General features: G+C 38.9%; 1 protein-coding gene across 5 annotated transcripts in view; it reads right to left on the bottom strand.

Moving 5' to 3' along the window:
• B4GALT6 (beta-1,4-galactosyltransferase 6) overlaps positions 1–17,267 on the bottom strand; it is a 96,495-nt gene that overhangs the window by 16,765 nt on the left and 62,463 nt on the right. For 4 of the 5 annotated variants that reach the window (XM_049619533.1, XM_049619535.1, XM_049619537.1 and 1 more), the window contains 2 exons: positions 16,438–16,539; positions 13,232–15,403 (listed from right to left, as the gene is read on the bottom strand). In XM_049619533.1, the coding sequence (XP_049475490.1) occupies positions 15,256–15,403; positions 16,438–16,539 (250 nt within the window). In that variant the 3' untranslated portion in view covers positions 13,232–15,255. Of the gene's footprint in view, positions 1–13,231; positions 15,404–16,437; positions 16,540–17,267 lie in introns of those variants that run through there. The other variant, XM_049619534.1, reaches the window with a different exon arrangement.

The following is a 17,267-nucleotide window of genomic DNA, read 5'->3' as shown; positions in this document are numbered from 1 at the left end:
CAGCGATATAGGGGACAAATGTACAGAGAATAACGAAGCAGAAAAAAAGAGGGAGAGTAAGGCAAAAGGGCACGATTTAAGCATTAGAGAAATCAGTGACTCATTAAAAAGAAACAACATCAGAATCATAGTAGTCCCAGAAGAGGAAGAGAGAGAAATAGGGGTAGAAGGGTTATGTGAGCAAATCATAGTGGAAAACTTTCCTAACCTGGGGAAAGACACAGACATCAAAATCCAGGAAGCACAGAGGACCCCCATTAGATAAAAAAAAAAAACCCAACCATCAACAAGGCACATCACAGTCAAATGCACAAAATACTCAGGCAAGGAGAGAATCATGAAAGCAGCAAGGGAAAAAAAGTCCTTACCCTACAAGGGAAGACAGATCAGGTTTGCAGCAGACTTATCCACAGAAACATGGCAGGCCAGAAAGGAGTGGCAGGATATACTCAGTGTGCTGAATCAGAAAAATATGCAGCCAAGAATTCTTTATCCAGCAAGGCTGTCATTCAAAATAGAAGGAGAAATTAAAAGTTTCCCAGACAAACGAAAATTAAAGGAGTTTGTGACCATTAAACCAGCCCTGCAAGAAATTTTAAGGGGGACTTTCTGAGGGGAGAAAAGATGAAAAAATATATATATATATAAATAAATACCAAAAGCAACAAATATTAGAAAGGACCAGAGAACACCACCAAAAACCCCAACTCTACGAGCATCATAATGGCAATCAATTCATATCTTTCAGTACTCACTCTAAATATCAATGGACTCAATGCTCCAATCAAAAGACATAGGGTAACAGAATGGATAAGAAAACAAGACCCTCTATATGTTGTTTACAAGAGACCCACTTTAGACCTAAAGACACCTTCAGATTGAAAATAAGAGGATGGAGAACCATCTATCATGGTTACTTCAACAAAAGAAAGCCAGAGTAGCCATACTTATATCAGACAATATAGACTTTAAAATAAAGACTGTATCAAGAGATGCAGAAGGGCATTATATCATAATCAAGGGGTCTATCCACCAAGAAGACCTAACAATTGTAAACATTTATGCACCAAAGGTGGGAGCACCCACATATATAAATCAATTAATCACAAACATAAAGAAACTCATCGATAGTAATACCACAATAGTAGGAGACTTCAACACCCCACTCACAGCAATGGACAGATCATCTAATCAAAAAATCAACAAGGAAACAATGGCTTTGAATGACACACTGGACCAGATGGACTTAACAGATATATTCAGAACATTTAATCCTAAAGCAGGAGAATATACATTCTTCTCCAGTGCACATGGAACATTCTCCAGAATAGATCACATACTGGCACACAAATCAGCCCTAAGTAAATACAAAAAGATTGAGATCATATTGTGCATATTTTCAGACCACAAAGCTATGAAACTCGAAATTACCACAAGAAAAAATTTGGAAAGGTAACAAATACTTGGAGACTGAAGAACATCCTACTACAGAATGAATGGGCTAACCAAGCAGTTAAAGAGGAAATTAAAAAGTATATGGAAGTCAATGAAAATGATTTGGAAGTCAACCCAAAACCTCTGGGACGCAGCAAAGGGGTCATAAGAGGAAATTATATACAATCCAGGCCTTCCTAAAGAAGGAAGAAAGATCTCAGATATACAACCTAACCTTACGCCTTAAGGAGCTGGACAAAGAACAGCAAATAAAACCCAAAACCAGCAGAAGACAGGAAATAATCAAGATTAGAGCAGAAATTAATGCTATCAAAACCAAAAAACAGTAGAACAGATCAATGAAACCAGAAGCTGGTTCTTTGAAAGAATTAACAAAATTGATAAACCACTAGCCAGTTTGATCAAAAAGAAAAAGGAAAGGACCCAAACAAATAAAATCAAGAATGACAGAGGAGAGATCACAACCAACACAGCAGAAATAAAAACAATAATAAGGAGAATATTATGAGCAATTATATGCCAATAAAATGGGCAATCTGGAAGAAATAGAAACATATACACTACCAAAACTGAAACAGGAAGAAATAGAAAACTTGAACAGATCCATAACCAGTAAGGAAACCGAATTAGTAATCAAAAATCTGCCAAAACACAAGAGTCCAGGGCCAGATGGCTTTCCAGGGGAATTCTACTAAACATTTAAGGAAGAGTTAACACCTATTCTCTTGAAACTGTTCCAAAAAATAGAAATGGAAGGAAAACCTCCAGACTCTTTGTATGAAGCCAGCATTACCTTGATTTCAAAACCAGACAGAGACCCCACTAAAAAGGAGAACTACAGATCAATTTCCCTGATGAACATGGATGCAAAAATCTTCAACAAGATATTAGCCACCCGGATCCAACAATACATTAAAAAAAGTATTCACCACGACCAAGTGGGATTTATACCTGGGATGCAGGGCTGGTTCAATATCTGCAAAACAATTAATATGATTCATCACATCAATAAAAGAAAGGACAAGAACCATATGATCCTCTCAACAGATGCAGAGAAAGCATTTGACAAAATACAACATCCTTTCTTGATAAAAACCCTCAAGAAAGTAGGGATAGAAGGAGCATACCTCGAGATCATAAAAGCCATATATGAACGACCCAATGCTAAGATCATCCTCAATGGGGAAAAACTGAGAGCTTTCCCCCTAAGGTCAGGAACAAGACAGGGATGTCCACTCTCACCACTGTTATTCAACATAGTATTGGAAGTCTTAGCCTCTGCAATCAGACAACACAAAGAAATAAAAGGCATCCACATCGGCCAGGAGGAGGTCAAACTTTCACTCTTCGCAGATGACATGATACTCTATATGGAAAACCCAAAAAAGCCCACCAAAAAACTGCTAGAATTGACTCATGAATTCAGCAAAGTTGCAGGATATAAAATCAATGCACAGAAATCGGTTGCATTCCTATACACCAACAATGAAGCGACAGAGAAATCAAGGAATTGATCCCCTTTACAGTTGCACAAAAAAACATGAAATACCTAGGAATAAATCTAACCAAAGAGGTGAAAAATCTATACACTGAAAACTATAGAAAGCTTATGAGAGAAATTGAAGAAGACACAAAGAAATGGAAAAAGATTCCATGCTCCTGGATAGTAAGAACAAATATGGTTAAAATGTCGATACTACCAGAAGCAATCTACATATTCAATACAATCCCTATCAAAATAACACCAGCATTCTTCACAGAGCTAGAACAAACAATCCTATGATTTGTATGGAACCAGAAAAGACCCCGAATAGCCAAAGCGATCTTGAAAAAGAAAACCAAAGCAGGAGGCATCACAATCCCAGACTACAAACTGTATTACAAAGCTGTAATCATCAAGACAGTATGGTACTGGCACAAGAACAGACACTCAGATCAATGGAACAGAATAGAGAACCCAGAAATGGCCCCACAAACATATGGCCAAACTAATCTTTGACAAAGCAGGAAAGAATATCCAATGGAATAAATACAGTCTCTTCAGCAAGTGGTGTTGGGAAAACTGGACAGCGACATGCAGAAAAATGATGCTGGACCACTTTCTTACACCATACACAAAAATAAACTCAAAATGGATGAAAGACCTAAATGTAAGACAAGAAGCCATCAAAATCCTCGAGGAGAAAGCAGGCAAAACCTCTTTGATCTTGGCTGCAGCAACTTCTCACTCAACACGTCTCTGGAGGCAAGGGACACAAAAGCAAAAATAACTATTGGGACCTCATCAAAATAAAAAGCTTCTGCACAGAGAAGGAAACAATCAGCAAAACTAAAAGGCAACTGACGGAATGGGAGAAGATACTTGCAAACGACATATCCGATAAAGGGTTAGTATCCAAAATCTACAAAGAACTTCTCAAACTCAACACCCCAAAAACAAATAATCCAGTGAAGAGGGCAAAAGACACGAACAGACACTTCTCCAAAGAAGACATCCAGATGGCCAACTGACACATGAAAAAGTGCTCAACATCACTCACCATCAGGAAGATACAAATCAAAACCACAGTGAGATGCCACCTCACACTTGTCAGAAGGCCTAACATTAACACCTTAGGCAACAAGAGATGTTGGCGAGGATGTGGAGAAAGAGGATCTCTTTTGCACTGCTGGTGGGAATGCAAACTGGTGCAGCTGCTCTGGAAAACAGGATGGAGGTTCCTCAAAAAATTAAAAATAGAACTACCCTCTGATCCAGCAATTGCACTATGAGGTATTTATCCAAGGGATACAGGTGTGCTGTTTCGAAGGGACACATGCACCCCAATGTTTATAGCAGCAGTATCAACAATAGCCAAAGTATGGAAAGAGCCCAAATGTCCATTGATGGATGAATGGATAAAGAAGAGGTGGTATATATACACAATAGAGTATTACTCGGCAATCAAAAAGAAGGAAATCTTGCTATTTGCAACTATGTGGATGGAACTGGAGGGTATCATGCTAAGTGACATTAGTCAGTCAGAGAAAGACAAATATCATATGACTTCACTCAGATGAGGAATTTAAGACACAGAACAGATGAACATAAGGGAAGGGAGCAAAAATAATATAAAAACAGGGAGGGGGACAAAATATAAGAGACTCTTAAATATGAGAACAAACAGAGGGTTACTGGAGGGGTTGTGGGAGGGAGGATGGGCTAAGTGGGTAAGGGGCATCAAGGAATCTACTCCTGAAATCATTTTTGCACTATATGTTAATTAATTTGGATGTAAATTTAAAAAATTAAAAAAATAAACATTAAAAAAAAGAATAAACATTACAAAAAATTTAAAGAATACTTTCTAAAAAAGAGAAATGGATGTCTCAATTAGGGGTCATTTGATTTAAGAAACACAAACCCAGCCCAGCAAACTTGAATGACAAGGGATTTTACATAAGGATTCATATGTTTCTCACAGAACACAAATGGAATGGGCACAGCTGGGCCTCACCAGGGACTGGGTCTGGAAAGCCATTGGGAACTGAAGTAACTACCTTTTTATCTACGTCTGGGTTGCAAGATTCCCAATAGGAGTCTTCTTCATTCTCTCTGCAGACCAGCTTCTCTGCTCGCTTAACCGTGTGGAAGGAAATTTAGACTTGGTCCCCACCCCCAAATTACCTGCCTCAGTGCTTAAGTCCCTTCAAATTTCAGAGAATCTGGTTGGCTTTGTTTGTGTATTGCTGTGCTTTCTCTGGGCAAGGCTCTACCTTTTGTCCAGGGAACAGTGGCCAGGAGAGCTACAGGGTGTGTGGAAATCCTCCTTTGAGGAGTTGGCTAAGGCAGGTTCCCTGGGAAAGGGTCTTGGGCAGGGCTGCCAAACCCACTGATACGGCCACAAAAGAGAAGTTATTACATTTGTCACAATCACAATACAAAGTAGGGGCTCCTGAGTGGCTCAATTGGTTAAGTGTCTGACTTTTGATTTTGGCTCAGGTCATGATCTCAGGGGTCATGAGTTCAAGCCCCACATCAGGCTCTCTGCTGTCAGCATAAAGCCCACTTTGGATCCTCTGTCCCCCTTTTTCTGACCCTTCCCCACTCGTGCCCATGCCCGCGCTCTCTCTCTCTCTCTCTCTCTCAAAAATAAATAAAAATTAAAAAAAAACAATGCAAAGTAAACTCTACAGAGAAAGAGACAGAGAGAGAAAGAGAGAGAGAAAGAAAGAAAGAAAGAAAGAAAGAAAGAAAAGAAAAGAAAAAGAAAGAAAGAAAAAGAAAAATGTACAGTAAAAATAGGAAGAATAAAAGAGCTGGTAAAACATGCAAACATGGTAGCAGTGACATTTATCCAATGTAGCAAAAACAATTACCAAACAAGAATTATTTTCTTTATTGCTAAGGTTAGTTGTTAGCTCATGAAAAACATTTGTTCTGCTTTGCCCAAATACATTTTTCAACTTGTCTCTTTTGAAAATCGATTTTAGGGTTTGCTTTAAATTTAATTTTTGGAGTTTGTAAAAACATTGACACGATTCCAGTTCCTAACTATATAAAATCAATCACACCTAAAGAATCAGTCTCACTGCCAACCCCATGGTCTTTGCCCCACTGTTCCCCTCTCTCTCCCCACAGACCACCATTTTTATGAGTCGGTGGTTTGTCTTGACAGCTGCTCTTTTGTAAAAGAGAAGCAAACACACATACATTTTTAGTTCTCCTTCTTTCATTCACAAAAGGCAGCACTTTATATCGTTTGTGAACTTTATTTTTTCCCACAGGACACTGTTAGCCTGGAAAGCAGTACATATCAGAACAGAGAATTGATGTGCCCTCTTTCATATGGCTGCAAAGCGCTTTAGTGTGTGGGTGACTATTCAACCAGTTCCCTCTGCTTAGTTTGAATCTTGTGCTATTCGAAGTGACACCTCCATGAATAAACTTGTAGGCATGTTGTTTCGTATCTGTAGAGATGTGTGTTTAGAATAGATGCCTCAAAAATGATTTCTGGGACAAAGGGTAAATGCTTTAGTAATTTTGTTCAGTATGCTAAACTCTTCTCTACAGGGGTTGTGACATTTTGCATCCTGTGTATGAGAGCACTTGGTTCTCCACAGCCCCCCCAAAGTGTCGGTGAAACTTTTGGGTTTTTGCCAGTCTTCCATGTGGTACTTCCATGTGATTTTCATCTGTCCTTCTCTTGGTGAGAAGAGTCGATCATCTTTCCTATAGGGCCCTTTACCTCTTTTCTAATGAAATTGTTAATTTTGAGGTAACTGTGGACTCACATGCAGTTGTTCGAAACAATACAGAAAGATCCCTGTCCCCTTTGCCAAGTCCTGCTCCCCGTGGTAACATCTTGCAAAGTGATAACGCCATGTCACAACTACTGTGCTGACACACAGTCAAGATACAACAGTTCCTGATCTTTCTTTTTATGTGACATTTCTATGAGTTGGACAAGATGGGGTAGATGCATCCCATTCACTTCTCCCACGAATCGCCCAACAACGAAACCCTACCAGAAGACTGAGAGGTGGAGCAGTAAAGAAGGCCAACTCCCTGGGGACATGGGGACTTGACGAGAAACAACCCAGGGGTGAATTCTGAGAGTTTTTTTCTTGCCCCCTCAGTATCCCAGCCTGGGTGCTAGGGATGTGTGCAGCTCAGAAATGCTGACAGCAGATACCCCCAGAAGAGTCCCCCAAGAAAAGCTGGTTCACTGTAGCCCAAGAACCAGGAAGAGCGAAGGCCAGCAGGCAGGCACTTTCCAATTTTACCTGTCTATTCTCCAGAAGGCACTACAGAAAAACCAGGGCCCTCTCCACCCCCAACTGGCAGCAGCAGTGGCCAAACCCTGTCCCTACCACTCCCCACCCCTGCCCTCTCCGTGGTAGCAAGGTGATGCTCTCCTCCCACAGGCCCTGTGGACACAACTCTTTGGGAACTCCCTCTTCTATATGACCTGTCCAAGACTTTGTCCATATTTTAATTGGTTTCTGAGTAGGTTATAAAGTATTTAGAGGCAAAGGGGTGGCCCCCATGAGAAGCCCCTGGCAAGCATTTCCCCTGCTCGGCCGTAGACCACTCAGGGGAAGGAACTGCCTTATTCACGCCCAGCACAGCACAGTGCCTGACACAGCAGGTGCTTAATAAATGCCCAGAAATATTGGGGTTGGAGATACCAGAAACAAGGCTGCCAGAAGTTGCCAGATAGGTTAAGACTGCATAATTACCCTATGCAAAATGATGTTTATACAAGGTCCAAGGACAAGAGATTAAGAGAATAATGAAGGGGGAATCTGGTTACCATGGTGACCCTGTTCCGCCAGAACAAAAGTACTCACAGGATTTCATAAAGACTGAAGCAAAACGAATTGCCACCGTGATTTTTTTATGGATTCTAACAGTGGTGGTAGAAGAGAAGAAGGAAAAACAGATGAAGAAAGAGACAAGGGGAGGGATAACTGTGTAAAATAAAGTCTTTGGAAATCAAGTAAATACATTTTTAAACTGCCTCAAGATAGAAATTATGTTCCAGAGATAAATTAACACCTTCTCTCTGGTGTTAAGTCAGCCAAGTGTTTCCCAGGATCTGCTCTCATTCTTTCATCAACACAGTAGTGTCTTGTGACATTTATTTTGCTGGAAGGGGGATTTCCACCTTCTAGGATTTTTAAAACGTCAATAAAAATTGTCTTGGCAGTGAATTCTTCACTATTCTATTCTTTTTATGCACTCATCTATATTAATTTTCTAAAGCTTAATAAATACTTTTAAATTTTAAAAATATGTTGAGTAAAAACTTGGGCCTGACTCCCTATTCACATACATTTGTGGTTAGGCTGAAATGTATCTGAAACATCAGATACATTTTGATGATGGCACTTAATAGTCCTTTTTTTAACGTTTATTTATTTTTGGGAGAGAAAGAGTGTGAGCGGGGGTGGAGCTGAGAGATGGGGAGACACAGAATCTGAAGCAAGCTCCAGGCTCTGAGCCGTCAGCACAGAGAGTGATGCGGGGCTCAAACCCATGAGCCGTGAGATCACAACCTGAGCCGAAGTTGGACATTTAACCGACTGAGCCACCCAAGTGCCCTGGCACTTAATGGTCCTAATTAAGGCACTGATCCTGCTGAACACAGCTTTAAGTAGGTATGGCATATGTATTAACAGCACAGTAATTTAGAATGCTATGGAGTGTGCTGCCTGAACAGATGGCAAATAGTGTTGCCCGGGCAGAATCATTCTTTCGCTGAGCACTGTGCTAGATGCTCCGTGTCCAAAAACAACTGATACAGACCGCTGCCCTCAAAGAGTGAACAGTCTTCAAGAGAGAAAGAAAATGCATAAACAAATAAATGTAATGGCAGGAGACATGCTTTAATAGGGTAGTACTGTAGAGTAGGAATGTAAGGGAGTGAGTGGCACATTTGACTTCGGTTGGCCAGAGACAGCTTCCAGAGGAGCTAGTGTCTTAAGAGATACGCAGGAAACCCTCTCATGGAGGAGGGTAGCAAAGGCCGGGCAGGTGGGAGTTTTCACAGGCAGCTGGGGAATGAAAAAGGGTGCAAGAGGGATGAGAAGTGAGGTGGTGGTCCTAGAGAGGCAGGCGGAAGATAGGTCATCTTAAGGCCTTACATGACAAACAGAAATATTTGGACTGTTTCCTGTAGGCAATGGGGAGCCACTGAAAGATTTAAAGCAAGGGAGTATTTTGAAAGACACAATTTTTGTGGCAATATTTTAGACAGATTCAAAACAGGCGTACCTTTGCAGTAAGACAAGACTGGGGAGGATCCAGGCAATGGTTGCAGAAACAAAAGACCATATAGATTCCAGAGAGACTTCAAAGGTGGAGCTCACGTTGACTGTGCTGAGCAGAAGGGGGAGGGTGACTCTCAGATTTGGCCTTGAGTTACTAAGTGGATGGTAAAACAAGAGGAAGACTAAGTTTTGAAGGGAGACATGATAAATTCAGCTGAGGACATTTCTGTGAACAAGCAGGTAGAGATGGGTCCATAGTTGACAATGAGGGTCAGGAGCTAAGAATTCTAAGCTGGAGATTTGACTTGAGAGTCTCCTGCATGTACTTGGGGAGACTATAAAGTTGAAGCTCTGCAAGTGTAGAGATCATATGCTTTATGTGGCTGCTTAAACTTATCTAAAATTTGGGGCACCTGGGTGGCTAAGTCGGTTAAGCATCCAACTTCGTCTCAGGTCATGATCTCATGGTCCGTGGGTTCAAGCCCCGCGTCGGGCTCTGTGCTGACAGCTCTGAACCTGGAGCCTGCTTCGGATTCTGTCTCCCTCTCTCTCTGTTCCTCCCCCATTCACACTCTGTGTGTCTCTCTCTCTCTTTCAAAAATAAAGATTAAAAAAAAATTTTTTTTAAACATATAACATTTCACAAAATTAAACATCTGGTTCCTTGCTCACACTAGACACATTTCATGTGCTTAACAGCCACATGTGGCTAGTGGCCGTACTGGACAGCACAGTGACAGAACATTTCCATCATCATAGAACATACTACTAGACAGGGCTAGTCAGTGGTCCTAGAAAGTGTTACTGACCAAAGAGGGGAGAAGGGAGAAAGAATGGAAGGCAGAGGAAGAAGAGTCTTCTGAGAGCACTGGGACAGAGAGGTGAAGAAGCCAAACCCCAAAGCCAAGGTAGAAGAGAAAAAGCAGTACAGGCCCACGTGGACATGTAACTTCTTCAGTAGCAATACCGAGAGAAGCTTCAAGTTACTGAATGACTTCCATTAAGAGAAGTATCGTAATAGGTGATTTCCACATCAGCTACTTAAATCACACAACCCTCTGAGGAAACAGAGCCTGATTCCCATATGCTGTATTTATTCTCATGACTATTACTGCTAAAATTTAATTGTGGCCCTTTGCCAGTTTTACTAATTGTTTACATACATTGTCATGTAGAGGGTAATCACTGACTTCATTTCCTAGTAGAATCAAAGAACACAGTTTATCACTCCTAGAATATGATCCAAGAGGGGCGCCTAGGTGGCTCGTTGGTTAAACGGCTGAGTCTTGGTTTTGACTCAGGTCATGATCTCACAGTTCGTGGGTTTAAGCCCCGTGTGGGGCTCTGCACTGACAGTACGGAGCCTGCTTGGGATTCTCTCCCTCTCTCTCTGCCCTTCCCCGACTCATGCTCTGCCTCTCTCAAAATAAATTAATTAATTAATTAAAAAAAATATGTATGATCCAAGACAATTTGCATGAAAGAAAAGCTTGTTAGCCCTGAGCTGAAAACTGGCTTAATTTAAGCCAAGTTTTTGCTCAGCATGTCAGGCACTGTGCTAAGTGCTCGGTTAGGATTGGCTCATTGGATCTCTCCAGCAATCCTCGGGTAGTTCCTATGATCCTCAGCTGCAAGATCAGGAAATTGAAGACAACAGGGATTTAAAATTTTGCTAAAATTTCACAGCTAATAATAGGGGATCTCTGAATTCACACTCAGGTCAATCTGATTCCAGAGTCTTTGCTTATACAGTCCTATGAAAAAGTTAACCACAAATCCTCAAGATCAATTGTAGACAATTATCTCAACTATCCTTCTGAAGCACAGGGTTTACTGCTAAGAAATATTCTGTGCCTTGGGAAAAGCTTCTCCTACACAGATACTCTATTGGCCTAACCCTGCATTAGGGAACACAAAACCAACACTTACAGAGGACACAATTGAGCACCTCATTTGCCAGTATGTAGGTTTTTCAGTTGTTTCCATATCGATTTTACCCACGGAAGACAATAAATTCCATGAGCGTAGGTAATGTCTGGTATTTCTTAGAAAGCCTCCAGAGCATACCGTTCAACTGATGGAGTTAGGAAGATTAAATAAGCAATTGAATTCAGGTCCATGAAAATATAAGAATGTGCTAAGAAACATACACAAGTTCTATTTTTGTAACTTTTATCTTTTTCTTTTAATTGTAGTATAATTTTGAGTGCTATAGCACTGTCTTTTCTTTAAAAAAATTTTTTTTAACGTTTATTTATTTTTGAGACAGAGAGAGACAGAGCATGAATGGGAGAGGGGCAGAGAGAGGGAGACACAGAATCTGAAGCAGGCTCCAGGCTCCAAGCTGTCAGCCCAGAGCCCGACGCGGGGCTCGAACTCACGAACCGTGAGATCGTGACCTGAGCCGAAGTCGGATACTTATCCGACCGAACCACCCAGGCGCCCCTGATGAAAAATATTTAAATATCGCTGTGTCTTTTCTGTGTTAAAGGCTATGAGGAGATCACTAAATGTTTATTTTTAACTAAAACTGTTCCAAAGGCAGACACTGTGGTCACTTCATGCTTCTGTTGCAATCCCAGTGCAACCAAGGTATTTATCAACAATTCACCTTAAATTTAGGAAAACTAACACAACAACAACCCTAGAAAACCCCCAAAAAGTTCCTGAGCGAAAATAACTACAGTGTCACACGAAGTCTTTAGAACATTGTATTTCATAAAAGACAATGATAAAAAAGTACAAACATTTCCATGAGAAGCAAAAAAAAAAAAAAAAAAAATGAGAGTACAAGAAATTACTAGCATTTATTTCAGTGCATTTATGTAGAAGCCTTTCAGATCTAATAAATAAAATGATCTTAAGTACACTTCCTCTTTCAGATAAACCACACTGGCCATTTTAGATCTCTCAGTTGGCATATTTGCAAATACAAGGCAATAAATCCAGAGTGCTAATATTTGTCTAACGAGCACATACAGAAATACAACAGATACAAGGAAAGGCCAAATAAAATGACACAAAATCTGCTTTCACTTGTAGGCAGCCTCCGAAAGAAGGAGAATTTTGTATTGGTCATTTTTCCATTTTATTTTAAAATGGGTAGCAGTATTTTGGTTGGAAAGGGAATCTAAGCAAGTTTCTGATACATAATCACGTGTTTGCATAACACTGTAAAGAAGTTTTCTTATTGAACACCTTTTCGCAAAATACAAATTTAAATGTAGATTTAAAAAATTACTCATGTGTACACTTTTCCATCTCTTTTCTACCAACAGATCCATTAATCATTACTTCTCTCTGGAGTTGAAAGGCACTATGTAACTTTCCCAGTAGTGCCATAGGGACCTTGTAAGAGTGCCATGTCTACGTACATAAGTTTCTTGACTTTGAAACTAAGAAATACAACCGATAAGTTATCAGAGGATGTCTTCATAATTTTCGAAAGGTTTCGACTTGCTTGATTGGATGTGTTCAGAAATAAAATATGTTTTCTGTAGACATACCTCACGCTGACAGAGCAGGCGATCAATACACGTTCACTAATAAATCCACCAAACGTAACGACAGAGAATTTGCATTTGCAATGGACTTGTTAATTTTTATGGAATAGGTTTATTTTCATAAAACAAAGATAATTGAGGAAAGTGTATATATCACTCTTACGGAAACACATAAAAGTCATTCTTTATAGGCAAAAATCAATTTTTGGTGTGCGCTTAAAAAGCAAAACAAAACAAAAAGGAAACGGAAAAGACAAAAAGGAAATTAATGAGATGATTTTCACAGGATGACATAGCATATTCAAAACTGAAGAAAGCTAAGTAATATGGCTCACTCATGAAACAAAAATTGCTATTAGACTTCCAAGAAAATAAGGCAGATACTAGTAGAACTGAGTGCTCCTGAAACTGTGGAGTGTGTATCAAAATGAAGATTCCAAAACGTGGGCAGCTTCACTTTCAAAAGCAAAATATATGTTTTACGTATAAGACTCAGAAACAGCCCTAATTTTCCCCACAATTAAAATATGTAAGTATTAAAAAAATATTTAAGTATTATTGGATTAATTATGCTCCTATGCCCCTATTATCTTGTTAGTGATTACAAATGTTAACATTCCCAACCGTCTTGCATTTCACCAAATTAAACAAACTGCGTTGGCTATGAGACCAAAACGAACAGATACACAAATTAAGAACAAATCTCTTATTTTTTGGAAGGTTCGATTTTTTTGTTATTTTGAGGACCACCAAAAAAAAAGGAAGGCAAATATTTTGGAAATAATTCTAAGAAATAAATATGGAAAATTCTGTTTGGTATCATAAAGGGAGAGCAATCCATTTTTTCAAAGTATAAGAAATTCAATTATTTTATGATTTGGTTTGTGGTCATTTGTATTGCCAATATTGCCATAAAAAAATAACACTTCACAATTAAACTTAAACCTGAGACAAATAACTTTGTTTCTGTTTTAGGGGAACAATCCATGAGGCAAATGTTATCCCAACATCCCTCATAGATAGATTTCTTTTGTTCTTCATTGTTTTTGCAGACTCACTTAAGAGATGCATAATTTTTTGTCTTAAATTTCTGAAAATGTTAAGATTTTGTAGACTCTTTGGTTGACTACAGTGGATAATTTTCAAAGTAAGGATGCGGTTTGGTTTGCCATGAAAACTTCACCCAACTTGAAGATAAAGCAATACACTGGATGTCAGATAGTAAGATCTGTTCTCAGAGCAGTGTCCTATAATGTCACCGCATTTAAATAACTGATTATGTATTTTAAAATAATTCTATTAAATTATGCTTTCAGTGAGGCAATTTTAAGAATACCAGAAATGTAATTTCTTAAAAGTGAAAAAAATATATAGTTCTAATAAAACTGGCCGGCATTAAAGATTCCCTTCAAAACTTGAAATTCTGAGTCCCAGAATTAAACTTAAACTTTGTTTTCATCTACTAAGCATTTATCTTCATAAAAATAGAACATTTAATTTCTTATCTAATAGTATAATTCATTTGTATATTATAAGTACTACTGGGTTTTCCATAGCTCATTCTTTTAAAAAAAATCATTTTGATTTTTTTTTAATGAAAATTGTTTTTTGGCTCTTCTGAACTAGAAATAATAAAAGTGCTGTTCACTATGAATTAAAAAAAAAAAATACAGTGTACAAACACACACAACCTTGGGAACATTTTTTGAGGCACAAAATCCCTGACAATTACACCAAAGATACATGAAAGACAGTTAACATAAAGAGGTCCTTTATATCGTGTTACATCACAACGTTTACGATTTTCTTGGTAATACTCATGCAATGTGCATAAACAATATGGCTGTGACTTAGCAAAATCTGATGAGATTGCAAGCCAAGGAAAAAAACAGGTAATCCTGGTAGGAAGAAGAGCTGTTCAACTCCTTTCTTCTTATCCTTTAGAACCCTAAGAAAGCTGTGACTTCCACACAAGAGGCTGAAGGTCTAAAGCTCAAAACTAGTATAACCACTTACTGTATTAGTTGGCTGTCAATTATTGACAGTTCCTTCATTTCACACAAGGGTTAACCTTTGTTTAGTGACATAAATTTGCATTGTTTTTTTCCATGCAAATAAAAATGTCTAGAAAAGTCCAATAAAGGCATGACCAATTACATGCAAAACTGCAACACATCTTTTTCAACAATTTGAACACATTAATTTACATCACATATATACAAAACATGTTTAAACAGAAATAAAGCATTCTCTTGAATTAAATTATATATGTTAGTATAAAAATTTTCTCTTTGTAGGGAGGCCCTCTTAACTTCCAGACTTCCGCAACGGCACTGAGTCTCCACAGTGCTTGCCGTGGGCGAGTGTCTCAGAGTCCAGGATGGGTGATAGCATATAATCTCACACCGTAAACACTAAGGACAGCTGGCTCTTCTCACGGATCAGGGCACTGTGACACGTCCATTCACTGACCTCCATTTAGAATACACTCCAAGTCTGTGATCAGCATTGTGGTCTAGCTTTGCCATGACAGCTACTTCTTTTAATACTCTTCAATTGGAGCTAACTCTGGCATGAGGTTTACAGATATGTTTGTATACAACCTATCAACCAGTATTTTTGGCGTATATATTAAATTGTTCAACCCATCGATGTACTGACGCTCTTTTGAATACCTCAGTAATTTATACCTACAGTGTTAGAGAAGAAAATGAAAAATAATGGCAACATGTTTAAAAAGAAAAAACTCCTGATGAATATGCTCAAGATCATTCTTGTAATTACAGCGCTCAAAGCTCTGTACAATTTTAATTCTTCATGCATAGTTAAAAATCCTTCTAAACCAGAGCACCTAGGTGGTTCAGTCAGTTAAGCATCTGGCTCTTCGTTTCGGCTCAGGTCATGATCTCACAGCTTCACGGGTTTGAGCCCCACATCGGGCTCTGTGCTGGTAGCATGGAGCCTGCTGCTTGGGATTCTTTCTCCCTCACTCTTTGCCCCTCCCCCACTTGTGCTCTCTCTCAAAATAAATAAATAAACTTAAAAAAAAAATTCTAAACCATTCTAAATTAGCATTTTTACTAGCTTTAAAATGCCTCCTGAAAAAATTATTTTGCACACTTACAACTTAGACATCCTTAAGAAATAAAATATTTTATGTTAACGCTTTATGAAGTAATATGTTTTATGTCAAGGAAACACTTTTTATTTTTCTTTTTCTTTAATGTTTATTTATTTTTGAGAGACAGAGAGTGTGAGCGGGAGAGGGGCAGAGACAAAAGGAGATACCAAATCTGAAGCAGGCTCCAGGCTCTATCTAGGCTGTCAGCACAGAGCTCGATACGGGGCTCAAACCCACAGACCGGAAGATCGTGACTTCAGCTGAAGTTGGACGTTTAACTGACTGAGCCAACCCAGGCGCCTCCAGGAAACAGTTTTTATATAAATGGTAACCTGGGCTTTTTAATATAACATAAATACATATGTATATCTCTTTTCTTTATATAAAGAAAAATAACATTAACAGACAAGTCCCTGGAGAAGATTTTTCTCATTAATATAACATAAATACATATGTACATCTCTTTTCTTTAGATAAAGAAAAATAATATCAACAGACAATTCCCTGGAGATTTTTTTTGTGGGGTGCAATGCTTTTTTAAAAAATCCTTCATACATTAAGTAATTTTGAAACTTTGTTATCTGAAAGTGATATTAAACTTACCGTCCTAAAAACTGGACTTCACCTCGATGGTGATGAGGAATAGATTTGTATTTCCCCAAGTCTCCCTCTGGTCTTGTTACATTGTATCCAGCATAGTGAACTCTATAATACATGGAAATGAAAATATCAGGGAATAAAATCTGACATAAAATTGATTACGTGAGTTCAAGTTAAAATGCAAAAGAAGGATGCCTGGGTGGCTCAATCAGTTAAGCGTTGACTCTTGATTTTGGCTCAGGTCATGATCTCACGGGTGTGAGACTGAGCCCCACATCAGGCTCCGCGCTGGGTGTGGAACTTGCTTGGGATTTGCTCTCTCCCTCTGCCCCTTCCCCACTTGTGCTCTCTCTCTCTCAAAAAAAAAAAAAAAAAAAAAAAAAATAAAATGCAACAAAATGAAATCATATACGTAGTTGTCAATTTCAAAAGGCACTCCTTATTTTTCCTCCAAATTTTTATTTAAATTCCAGTTAGTTAGCATGCAGTGTAGGTGCAGTTTCAGGTGTAGAATTTAGAATGTAGAACTGCATGTAGGTAGCATGCAGTTTCAGGTGTAGAATTTAGTGGTTCAATACTTACATACAACACCCAGTACTCACATCACAAGTGCCCTCCTTAATACCTATCACCTACTTCACCCACCCCCTACCCACCTCCCCTCCAGTCACCATCAGTTTGTTCTGTAAAGTGAAGACAGAAGGCATTCTTCATGAAGAAAGGGACAAACACAAAATAGGATTTAGGAACCTCAAAAATTTTCCACCCCCACAAAATCTTTCCTCAGAATGGCAAAGTGCTATTTAACTAATAAAAGGAAATTTACAGAAAAC

Source organism: Panthera uncia, assembly GCF_023721935.1.
Source record: "Panthera uncia isolate 11264 chromosome D3 unlocalized genomic scaffold, Puncia_PCG_1.0 HiC_scaffold_8, whole genome shotgun sequence".
Classification (NCBI taxonomy): domain Eukaryota; kingdom Metazoa; phylum Chordata; class Mammalia; order Carnivora; family Felidae; genus Panthera; species Panthera uncia.
This window is presented reverse-complemented; position numbering and strand designations above follow the sequence as displayed.